The following is a 12,463-nucleotide window of genomic DNA, read 5'->3' as shown; positions in this document are numbered from 1 at the left end:
ACATTTTTGCCTTAGTTGTTACAAAGGAGGGAGGTTAGTATATTTAAAATGGATAAATGTAGTATAAAAATATTGTTACTATGCCCATGTTTAGTTGACCTGATACAAATGTTTATCAGCCAAAAATAGTTGGGGGCACAGGTCTCTGCTGCTGTTATTTTGTGGGTCAAAAGCTGAAAAGTTTAGGAACCACTGCACTTCAGAAATCAATTTAAAGGGTATTAAAATAATTGGTGATGTAATATTTTCCCTATAATTATTACAAAAACACAAAATAAGTATAAATAAGTGTTTACATTTGTGTAGCCTTTGTTGTTAGGGTTATCAACAAAGTTTGTGTACTCAGATCAGTAATATTTGGAGTCACAAGTTTTTGCCATGGATATTTTGTGGGTCAGAAGACAAAAAGTTTGGGAACCACTGCATTACACAGTGATTCTAGCAAAAATATTATAATATTACTGCTGGAAGTGCTACAGCTGGCTAACTACTAGTGCTATTTGCACTTACAAATAACGACAGAATTCCATGTAAAAACTGTGTGATGTGAAATTTTGTACCGGTTTATATCTTGCATTAAACTCTATTAAAATGTAGAGAATGACATTGCTTTGAGAGAGAGCAGCAATCCACTTTTGTCTCAGCTGCACTCAGACTARTCCTGTTGGATGTAACTCTACCTTCAAACAGTTATCTTCCACAGGTAAGATATTAATTGCTCAGAACCTTTTTTATAGTTTATTTGACCTTAACAAAACTTCACATAAAACACTGAACAAATTTGATTAAACTCACTGAAAGTAATCATCTACAACTAAGTAACTCTTGGCATCAAAACAATGGCTGTCACTGCAAAGTGATCTGGGAAAACACAAATATGGCTACAGCTAAGTCAACTTTACAGACATTTTTTTCACAACACATTCTGAAATTGACGTCTCACAAAATTATAGAAATCTCACACGATGTTATTTTCATGGCTTGACCAAAATGGCTCAAGCATAAGATGATCTTATTTTAAAAATCTGGCATGAGTTATTACGTTTAAATTAATTTTTATGATGCATTTTGAGGACCAGATAGAGGACATCACGGCCACTTTTGGCCCTCTGGCCGTCATTTTGTGAATGTATGTCATAGTGGCTGCATTAGTGATTTGTTTGCAGGGTTTCCCACTGTTATTCTAAGAATTCTAAACACATTTAGCTTTAGTCTCATAAAAGAATCCTGTTGACTCCCCTAAATGACTACGATTCCACTTGAACACAAGTTGCCTTTTCTTTTTTCTTTTTTTTTTTTACTTTCCTCCTCTCTGCTCTTCTCTCCATGTATAGTAACGTTTGTGATGCCTGGGCACCCACCTTGCCATCATAAATCCCAGCTCGGCATGCAGCTCCACACGCTGTGCGAGTGTGTGGCGTTTCTAAGGGGATGTTTGTGTTCCACGCAGACATATTTGGAAATCAAAGTCTGTTTGTGTGTGTCAGATTTTTGTCTTTGAACTTCCCATCTTGTGTGGCCTCCCATAGATGCCCTGTTGGGACTTTCTCTCTCATCATCATCTGTCTGACGGATGTCAAAGTAATAAGAGACAGAGAGCAAATGGAGGGAGGAAAGCAGGAGAAATCTCACTGTAGCTCATGTTCATTCAGTTTAGATGAGTGCGCTGAGTGTGGGTCCATGTGGTGGATGTGGCTACCACACCAAACTTTAGCTCGGTATCTAAAACTAGTCGAGGTATAGCCATGTTTGTGTTCTCTAAGGCAATGTTTCCCAAAGTTGGGGTTGGGGTGCCGGAACATCAAGGTGGGGTYCTGAAAAGATTTTCTGAATTAATTACATTTTTGCCTTAGTTGTTACAAAGGAGTGAGGTTAGTGTATTTAAAATGGATAAAYGTAGTATAAAAATATTGTTACTATGCCCATGTTTAGTTGACCTGATAAAAATGTTTATCATCCAAAAATAGTTGGGGGCACAGGTCTCTGCTACTGTTATTTTGTGGGTCAAAAGCTGAAAAGTTTAGGAACCACTACACTTCAGAAATCAATTTGAAGTGTAATAAAATAATTGCTGATGTAATATTTTCCCTATAACTATTACAAAAACACAAAATAAGTAAAAATAAGTATTTATATTTGTGTACAAGCTGTTTAGATTGTCAAAAAGCCTGTGTTTTTATGGTTATTAACAAAGTTTGTGTACTCAGACCAGTAATGTTTGGGGTCACAAGTTTTTGCCATGAATATTTTGTGGGTCAGAAGATAAAAAGTTTGGGAACCACTGCTCTAAGGTGAGTTGGTTKTGTCGACCTTCAATCGAGGTGACTCCAAAAGTTAATCAGTTTTCGAGGTCCATCCAGTGATCACTGTGTGAGAGTTTCCTTACAATCTGTCAAGTGTCTCATGAGTTGTTTTGCTAACAGGGACTTTGTCAACTTCAAAAATTATTGGTACAGTTTTAAAAACAGATCATGTTTTATTAATTAGAGCTTAGACTTTATGTTGGGAATAACACTAGCTACTACCAAAAACAAAATTTAGCTCATTACTTGTAAAACAGGCTGTTATATTCAATTTTCTGCTCACTGAGGTAAGTTTGCTGTGGCGGCCATCTTGAATCAGGTTGGCTCGAAAAGTTAATCAGTGGTAGACGAACATCAAATGATCAGTTTAGCTTAGTTTAGTTTATTCAATTTATTTCATTCAAAAAAACAATCTATATACAGTAAGATAAAAACAAAAAGTAAAATCATGCCGTAAATGAAAAGGGTGCACCGTGAAGAAAAAAAAAAAAACAACTTCAACAAACTAATTCAAAGCTTTAATAAAAAACAAGACAAAARAAGTTGTATGTCTTCGTTTCTTTTTTTCCACTAGATACTACAAATGGTAAAATTTCCCAATAATTTCGACCAAATCATCTTTTTAAACATAAACATTGATTTAGATTCTTTTTTGAAAATTTTCATTAGAATTTTTTTAGTGGTTTATGAGATATTTTACTAACAGACAAGATGCTGATAAAAACCAGATGTCTATAAAGTACTTGAAGAAAAATAAAAGTAGAAATACTTTAATGGAAAATGACTTAAAAGATGTAAAGCTCACAATAATTACCAAAAATAGAGTACTTTTACACACACTCTAAGAAATGAAGTGTTGAATTCGCTTAACCAAACTGGTTTCACTAAACCGAGTTGAGTAAACTGCTTAACTCATAGGCAGTGGTTCCCAACGTTGGGGTCGGGACCCAAAGTGGGGTCCTGAAACATCAAGGTGGGGTCCTGAAAAGATTTTCAAAATTACATTTTTTGCCTTAGCTGCCTAAAATACTGTATAAAAAGGTAGAATAATAAATATTGTTACTATGCCCATGTTTAGTTGACCTGATAAAAATGTTTATCATCCAAAAATAGTTGTGGGCTCACGTCTCTGCTACTGTTATTTTGTGGGTCAAAAGCTGAAAAGTTTGGGAACCACTGCACTTTGGTTCCCAAAGTTGGGCTTGGGACCCAATTATGGGTCATGAAGCWCCTTGGATAATCTCCAGAAATCAATTTAAAGSGTAATAAAATAATTGCTGATGTAATATTTTCCCTATAAYTATTACAAAAACACAAAATAAGTATAAATAAGTATTTATATTTGTGTAGCCTTTGTTTTTAGGGAAGTTTGTGTACTCAGACCAGTAATATTTGGGGTCACAAGTTTTTGCCATGGATATTTTGTGGGTCAGAAGATRAAACGTTTGGGAACCACTGGGCTTAGTGGAACCAGTTGACATGACTTGGTTCTGTTAATTCAACACTTCATTATTTCACAGTGCACAAACCACTCCTTTCCTGATCAGTTCTGATCATATTGAAAGTGTGTAACTACGTGTTACATTTTAGGTTTTGCATGTAACGAAATAAAAGTACAAGTTATGATAAAAAAAAGAATAGTTGGTGAAGTTACAAATCCTCAAAAAATTACTTACGTACTGCAAAAGTAAATGTACTTTGTTACTATACAAGTCTGATAAAACCATCACTGCCTGTGTGGGAACAAATCAGGCTCGGAGCATCTCTCACACTGCAGCTCTTCAAGTGTCACTCATCTGCTTGTTTACGTTGGCTCTTTTTTTGTGTTAATGTGGAATTTCCTGTTTTGGGGCTTTACCTCCCCCTACCACCCCCAACCCCCCCGTTTACGCTCTGCTTTGCACCCCTTCCCACCCCTCCATCCTCACCCCYGGTTACCCTGAGCGTACATTTGTTGTCCTGTTTCTGTTTGAACAAAGCTGCCGATCAAAGAGCGTCCATGGTTTATTGTTCTTCTGTAATGGTTTGGAAACAGCCAAGTGCAGGGGCCTTTGATATCTGCGTGCACATAAATCAGGGCTGCCACACTGCGTGCCTTCCCAGCCTCCCCGCCAGTTTTTCCGGATCTCATCCCTGCCCCTCACTTAAGCACCCTCGCCACCCCCCCCCAACCACCCCACACACACACACACACACACCCTGCTGGCCTCATCCAGACCTCCTCTTAACCTGAATGCGTGTCATCGTCAGCAGTAGCATCGACAGTAGCATCAAAAGGGTCCAATCTTCTAATTTCATCTAAAAAAAAGGTCACTCTGTAATTCAAGCTGCCAGTCATATCTGAAGTCTGCAGTCTCCGCGTCAGATCAGGGTCCCCACTGCATCCGCGAAGCCTCCCTGTTTAACACACCGCATGCCATCAGCGACGAGGTCTTTGATCAGAGGAGCCCCCACTGCCCAGAGAGGAGGAGAGCAGGATCAGAGAGGAGGAGGAGAGTGATATACAGGGTGAGAGAATACAGGATCCAGATGTGAAGCAACACGAGATGAGGAGGGTGTGAAAGTATGCCGTCTCTAGGGTGACTCTGGACTTCAGCTCCTTTGGGTTTGTGACTTCACTTCGCTCCATGCGTGGAAAATATATTAAAGGATTTGTCAAATTAAACCATGATCCACAGATCACTACAAACAATTCTAATCCAATAACATTATTAGCAATCGATTTTACAAGCCTTTGCATCTCCATCGTTGTCAGCTACACAGAGTTCTGTGCTTATTTGTAGGAACAGCAGCTAGCTGTAGCACTTCCGATGCAGCCTGTGGTGCACCAGGCAGGAACATGACAAGTGTTCTGCCTTAATAACAATGTAATGTAAAACTAATGGAGATAAGAACATTTTCTAAAGATGCTCGGACGCTTCAAGTAGTTTTTCTTAATTTTCGAGACGATGTGCAGCAGCACGCTGACTGGAAAAGTACTGTGAAAAAAAACCATCTCAGTATGTTGCATTAATTGCTATAGTCAAGCCCAAAAAACAACAAATTTCCACTGAAAATAAAATTAATATATAAGTTTTCTACTAAAAAATCACATGACGTGTTCACGATGACACAAAGGTGCTCGTTTGTTGTATATTTGTTGTACTGCTGTCAGGTTTCATAGATTAACATGTTAATTACTGCTGAAAACTGAAGTGATTTAGGACTTCATCACTTTGGATTTATTTTACTACACATCAAGTTTGCTTGAAGTGTTTCCAAACATTGTATCTGGTTACAAAGGCTAATGTTCCTAAAGGGTTACCTGTTTGTCGTCGCTCGTTTTTAGACATTTGACAAGGTTGGCTCAACTCGATCATTCATCATGGCTGGCTTTTTTTTTCTATACAAACTTTAGCCACACTCCTATATTTGACCAACGATGTGAGCTCTTTATGGCCCAAACACAGGCAGTCACTGAAATACACACCGTCTTCCACAGGCCATAATTGTAAATCATCTACTCACTGACCGTGAATTCAGACAGTTCTCCCTAGAACGTCCAACTGCTCCTGTTTTACTGAGCGGACCACAAAATGGCTCATTTTTTTATTCTGAAATTCTTGTCCAATCATATGTGAAGGCCAATTTAGCACATGACGTGGTTGAATGGCAGACAAGTGTTCAGTAGAGGGTGTGGATATGACTTCAAATCAACAACGTAGGTGTATTTCCTTTAAAGGCAGCTCACTGAGAATCAGAAAACCACCAAAGAAGTTAAATTCTTATTACCATATTCCAAACACAGCGCCTGTAGCTAACATTCCCGACCATTAATTAGTATTACTTTCAAGGCTCGACATTCCCTCCGAGTCATCATGTTTCTTTGTAACTGTAAAAATCAAAAAAAAGGTCACATGAAGCAGAGCCCGTAATGACAGCAACAGGGCAGGTTCAGACACACTTGCATCCGCCCAGGGGTCCCACGCCTCCCAGGCCCTCTCATTAAAGCTAAAAGAGGATCTCTCTGGCACAGGGCGCTCTTTGTCCACAGTCTGGATGCCATGACCACTGTGGGAAAAAAAAAATAACAGAAAATGAAACAAACAGTGGATGATCACTTGGATTGCTAGTTTGATGCTTCATGGCTTCTTGGAACCGCTGACCAAAGCTGTGAAATGTTTGATTTTTATCACAGTTTCTGAGTGAGAAAAAAAAACACTTCAATAAACCATCATATTTGGCATGTTTTATACATCAGCTCTAAAAAAAAAGCCAATAGCTTTGTGTGTGTACGTTTGTCAGCTGTGTTAGCTCAGTATCTCATAAAACACTGGTTGGATTTTAATAAAACTTTCATGAATAATCATTGGGTCTACAACTAAAACTAATTAATTTTTGGTGTTAACTCCAGTCCAGATTGTTCTTGTAAAAAATTAATACTATAAAATATGCCTCCTAGATAGAGTGAATTTAATTGTGGTTGAATGAGAAGTATAAATGTGTAAGATTCTGATACTGTTTTAGTTTGACCACAAACAAATCATGTCACACTCCAGCAGGACATAATCGTTAAAATAAAAGGGCTGTACTTAAGAAGTATTTGTATCTCATGAATTATATTATTGCATCTGGCTACAGCCCTCAGATAGATTTTTATTTTGGGGAAAAGGTTTGGTCACCCTTAATATATGTATATAAACTGAAACAGCTAGACTAGTGCATCTTAAATTTAACATCAATTAATTATTTTAATACAATATAGTAATTCCTGCATTTTTTGGGGAGGTCACCTCCAAATATATGTACTTACAGAAAACATAACTGCTCATTTTAGTTCAATACTTTTACTTTTAATACTTAATTACAAAAAGCATCAAATACTTTAAGACTTTTATTCAAGTAATATTCCTAAAGGAGATTTTAACTTTTACCAAAGTAGTTTTTCATAAGATACTTGTACTTTTACTTAAGTATCTCTTTGTGGTATTTTTTACAACACTGCAAATATGCATTTAACCGTTATCTCTTTATTCAAATAATAAAAGAATAAAGTGAATAGTGTAACTACTTTAGAGAAAACACTTAGCAATGAAAATAAACCGCTCATCTCCAACTTCTTTTTCTTTAAGATTTATGGCCAGCCAGTTCCCAGTGGTGGAGTCCCGCATGATGCTGAGGAGCAGCAGAACCAGGTCCAGAGCCTTCTGCCTGAGCCTCACAGCCAGCAGAGGAGGTGGTCTCACCCTAAACAACGCTCCGTTGGTGTCCTTCCACAGCCCGAGCCAGAGGAGGAGACCAAACCCTTCATCTTTGACCTCAACAACTTTCCAGACCTGGCCAACGCTGACATGAACTCACAGAATCCCAACATACAGGTAAGTGGGAAGAGGGGATTCACATGCTACTGTATTATATTTAACACTGTCTTAATAAAAAGAAAAGGGAACCTATTTTACATGTTCACTGGCCACAACTCAAAGTATTAAGCATTCTATGCTAATCTAGAAATGCTGTTTTGTAGGGCTGCTACCATGTGCATGAGGTGTGATCAGTCTAGATATTTATTTAGTTGGATGGCACGTCTACATAGTGACACATTGTAACAAGATTGGTAGTTATAGTCATATTATAGTTGGTGGTCATAATATGACTGATTGATGACTGTCTAATGTCACGGGCAGACACACATTAAATATTTTATGTGCTCTCTTGTAGCAGATAAGCAAAAAAAACTATTCATGTAAGACAAACATGTTTCCTGAGCTGTAGAATGTCAGATGAGTCACGTTGAGTAAGTGAAAGGTAATTATCCAGAAGGAAGGTTCAAGTTTTCTCACTGAATGCTCTTGTTCACTGGCTGATCACGAAATGGAGAAAGGGTTTAGTCACTAAAGTTTCTTCCAGTGATTTGACACGGCTTATTTTCTGAAGAGAGGCCATTAGTAAAGTGTTAAAGCTGTAAAAAATGCTTGTATTTGTTAACCTTTCCATGCAACAATAAAAGGAGACACAAAGCAAAAATGATCCACTGCTTAGTTGTTTATAGATAAAACAGCTTGCTTTGARTTGTGTTTTTAAGTAAACTCTTTGGCTTCAGAACAGTGTGTCCATAATGGATGTTAACAAAGCCCCTCTCTTCTTCACAGGTAACCATAGAGGTGGTGGATGACCCAAAGATGGAGGTAGAGATGGACCTGGCCAATGAAAAAGACTGGCTACCTCCATCCTCCCCTTCTTCCACAGTAGACTGGCTCGGAGGGAAGAAGCTTTTCTGGCCCCTCTTTTGGAGTTACACCGACACTGACTCCAGCGAGGGCAGCAACAGTCGGTCGGGCATGGAGGAAACAAGCGAAGAGGAGGCAGAGGAAGATTACTCTTTGGATTATGGCAGTGAAGAGCCCTTGCCTAGCGGTGTGGGCGGAGACTGGGATCCCCACTGGAACGAAGGTTGGGATCCCATGCAGAGCTATTATGGTACGGCTGACCAGATTCCAATCTATTCCCAATTACTGTCCGTTTGATAAATAGAATCATTTTATCACGACAAATTGAGAAACAAATTACCTGACAGGAAAAAAAAAATCAGGATCAGTAAAAAAGAGACCAGCCCACYGAGCAGCTTTTATAGACTGTCACAGAGAGCTAAACGATGCCAGCATATGAGGAAGCATGAGCACTCAACCATGAGGGCATTGTGGGTTACGGCTGCTTTGAAGTCGACACTACCATGCTGGTCGCAGAGGTCTGCCTTTTGAAAATGGGTTTGATGCGCTCGCTAATGGCAGCGTGAGGCCGGCACTGTTCGCTGGGACAAAACATCCCTCTGCTTGTGGACAATTAGAGGGCAGATTGGCAACGCAGAATGACAGGGACTGTTCGCTCGGCCTCTTTCATCCTTCCCCGGGACCCCCTGAGCTCCCCCGCTCCCCCTTTAGACCCTGATGGCCCTCACTATCCTCTGCGGCAGGTCTTTTTGAACAGGTTCAAGAATTYTGTGAGACCGTAAGGGCACATTATAACTCCCTGCCTGCACAGACAGTGTGTTTGGTGATAAAAATAGAGAAAAATGTGAACAAAGAAACAGGAGAGTGTCCACAATGGAGACGAGTCAGAAAAAAACTGAACTGATCGTAGATGAGTGCTAAGTCTTAAAGGGATCCACGATTAGTTGTAACATTAGACTTTATTTGATAAACATTTATTTTAACTGTAAAATAAAAACTGTAAAAATACTGTAGGCTGTTTAGACTTGTAAATTTTTTAAAATATATTTTAACACGGACTGAGCCATTTTAAATACACGCAAAGCATTCTGGGTAAATGATGACATCAACTAGGTCATCGGTGCGAGGCTGCTAGCGAGCTATATCCACCCTGAAGTTTAATCTTGGACAATATCTGATGATCGGCTCTTTTAAATGAAACCAGAGAGCGTTGACAGAGAGGAGAAGATAGAAATGACTCAGCCTGTAACTGAAAATATGGATGGAGGACAACAGAGCTGCTTCATGGAAGAAGAACCTCAGCTTAGCCTGTTAGCCTTTGCACTAGCTCTCACGCTACAYTACCTTATATGTATTAGCTCGGCGCTAGTGCGACAGACAAGCTAAACTGAGGTCCTCTATCCATATTTTCAGTTGCAGGCTGAGTCATTTTTGCGTTCTCCTCTCTGTCATGTGGATGGAGGACCTCAGTGATGAGAGGAGAATGTGTAGCGCTGAGCTAATACATATATACGGTGATAGCATCGGGGCTAACGCYAAAGCTAACAGGCTAAGCTGAGGTTCTTCTTCCATGAAGCAGCTCTGTTGTCCTCCATCCATATTTTCAGTTACAGGCTGAGTCATTTCTACCTTCTCCTCTCTGTCAACGCTCTCTGGTTTCATTTAAAAGAGYCGATCATCAGATATTGTTCAAGATTAAACTTCAGGGTGGATATAGCTTGCTAGCAGCCTCCCACCAATAACCTAGTTGATGTCATCATTTACCCAGAATGCTTTGCATGTAAATAAAATGGCCCCATCCATGTAATATATTTTTAAACTTTTAGTTTAAAAATTATAAAAACTGAACATCCTACAGTATTTTTACGGTCTTTACTTTACTGTTAAAGTATATGTTTATCATATAAAGTCTAAATGTTACAACTAACTGGGGATCCCTTTAAACTACTTTATAATAATCACATTTTCAGAGTTATTTCCAAAAAATTATTAAATATGATGTATTTGTGTTTCCCTTTCTTTTTTAGATTTTACCCTTTATTTAACTGTGACATTGTCGCAGGTATCTAAAACTTAATTTACTCTAATCCTTTACCTCGTTACAATCATCCAAAGGCAACATTGACCGTCACATCTAARGACTCGAGGAACATAAATCAAAGATGCCAACCTTAGCTTGTTCTGTAATTACAGCCCTCCTGAGACCTCACAGTCACATGGCCACATGGCGAGTTGGCATTACCCACAAAGTCAAATTTGGGTGCTTGCTACACCCAAGCTGGTATTTCTGCACCCACCTCGCCTTTAATCAGGAATGAGTTGTTTTGAGTGTTATTAACACCACAAGGCAATATGGTGCGGAGGCGGACAGCCACAGCACAGCCTCTCTCCCTTTAATTTTACTGAAGCCAGCTTAAAAAGAACATGGGTTTGCATGTGAAAGGTTAAGCTGGGAGAAAATTGTCGTTTGTATAGACTGAGACCTTTCGGAAACTTTGAAYGCTTGTGCTGGATTCGACTTGCTGCAGTACACAGATCCTTGTCAAAACAAAAATGATTTTGTTTTGTTTGCTCTGTTTTTTGCACTGATCTAATCACAGAGTGTTTAGCTGGCTTTGATCTACACGGAGTGAATTACATGAGATTAGCGTGAACCAGTGGTGATTTTTTTCTCTCTCTCTCCCACAGATAAAGACACAGATGAATGGACTCCTTGGTCTCCGTGCTCTGTGACGTGTGGACACGGCGAAAGGAAGAGAACCAAGTCCTGTGGTTATTCCTGCACCCTCACCGAATCTTCTAAGTGTGATCTGGAACCGTGCCCTGGTCAGATTCTTTTAYATTTTCTAACTGATCTTCCACCTAATTTCTACTCTAATTCACGTACAGCTCTTTTCTTTGTAGGTGATGTCAACACTGTAGCAGAGCCTTTTCCCTTTGAAATGGAGAATGGCACGGAGCCATTTGGAACAGGTGGGCTCTTTTTCACAACATATTTTTTTAATGATAGTTTAGATCTTTTGAAGTGGAGCTCAGGGGAAAGATTGTGAATAGCAAGTGCAAAATGCACCAGTTGGCTGTAGCACTTCTGATAGAGTTATTACAATATTACTGCGGAAAAATGYGTAATGCAAAATAAATTATAGCATTCACATGTACCGTTATAAATCTGAAGTTGGTTGAGCCTTTTAAGATGGCAACAATTATGGCTGGACAATAATTCAACATTATATCGTAATAGACATGTTGACAATTTGACTGAACTCTGATCCAGAACCACACAACATTCTGCAGGATGTAGGCTGAGCAAAGGCTTTAGCCGCTCTAGTCGATTTCTCATGGCCCAGCCAAGAAAGGTCAGTGGGATCAACTAACTCACTCACTCTGGTAAGCTAGGTTGAAAGGAGAAAATGAATTTAACTGCTTGAGAGGAAATTGTAGATAAAAGAGGAAAGGTCTTGTCACCAGTTAATCAGCCTTTTTTTCTTGTCCTGATTACAAATAGGTAAAACAAAAATACTAATGAATAATTATCAGTATTGATATGAAACGTTTATATCATGATGGATTTTTCAGCCATATTGCCCAGGCCTAGCAACAGTTTACTGGTTTTAGCCTCACCATGACTGGCTGTTAACTTGGGCAGTGAACAGGACAAAATTTTGTAGCGTTTGTTTCTGCTATTGTAGTTATTTTGTAAGGATTATAAAGAGGAAACTATGATCACTGAGCTTTATCCTTACTGCCAGCTAGGGTTGTGTGGTATCAATCTTTTGCATACCAACATATTGGATTATCTTCAGATAATTCTGCGAAATAGGGTATTACTGGGGCAGGGTGGAATGGGGCGGGGCATGGAGGTGTGATGTGTTGAATTACTTTCTCCATCTCTCGACGTCTTTCCATCGCCGCCAAACTTCGTTCATCTTGTGTGTCTTTTGATTTTTGTCTTCC

At 39.1% G+C, this 12,463-nt stretch overlaps 1 protein-coding gene across 2 annotated transcripts in view; it reads left to right on the top strand.

The window, feature by feature from the left end:
* The window catches only part of LOC106525463 (isthmin-2), a 20,610-nt gene that overhangs the window by 1,283 nt on the left and 6,864 nt on the right, over positions 1 to 12,463 (top strand). Inside the window, exons 2-5 of one of the 2 annotated variants that reach the window (XM_014019722.1) lie at positions 7,415 to 7,660; positions 8,432 to 8,732; positions 11,198 to 11,335; positions 11,414 to 11,482. In XM_014019722.1, coding sequence (XP_013875176.1) covers positions 7,415 to 7,660; positions 8,432 to 8,732; positions 11,198 to 11,335; positions 11,414 to 11,482 — 754 coding nt within the window. Of the gene's footprint in view, positions 1 to 7,414; positions 7,661 to 8,431; positions 8,760 to 11,197; positions 11,336 to 11,413; positions 11,483 to 12,463 lie in introns of both variants that reach the window. The other variant, XM_014019721.1, reaches the window with a different exon arrangement.

Source organism: Austrofundulus limnaeus, unplaced genomic scaffold (genome assembly GCF_001266775.1).
Source record: "Austrofundulus limnaeus strain Quisiro unplaced genomic scaffold, Austrofundulus_limnaeus-1.0 Scaffold227, whole genome shotgun sequence".
Taxonomy (NCBI): Eukaryota; Metazoa; Chordata; class Actinopteri; order Cyprinodontiformes; family Rivulidae; genus Austrofundulus; species Austrofundulus limnaeus.
This window is presented reverse-complemented; position numbering and strand designations above follow the sequence as displayed.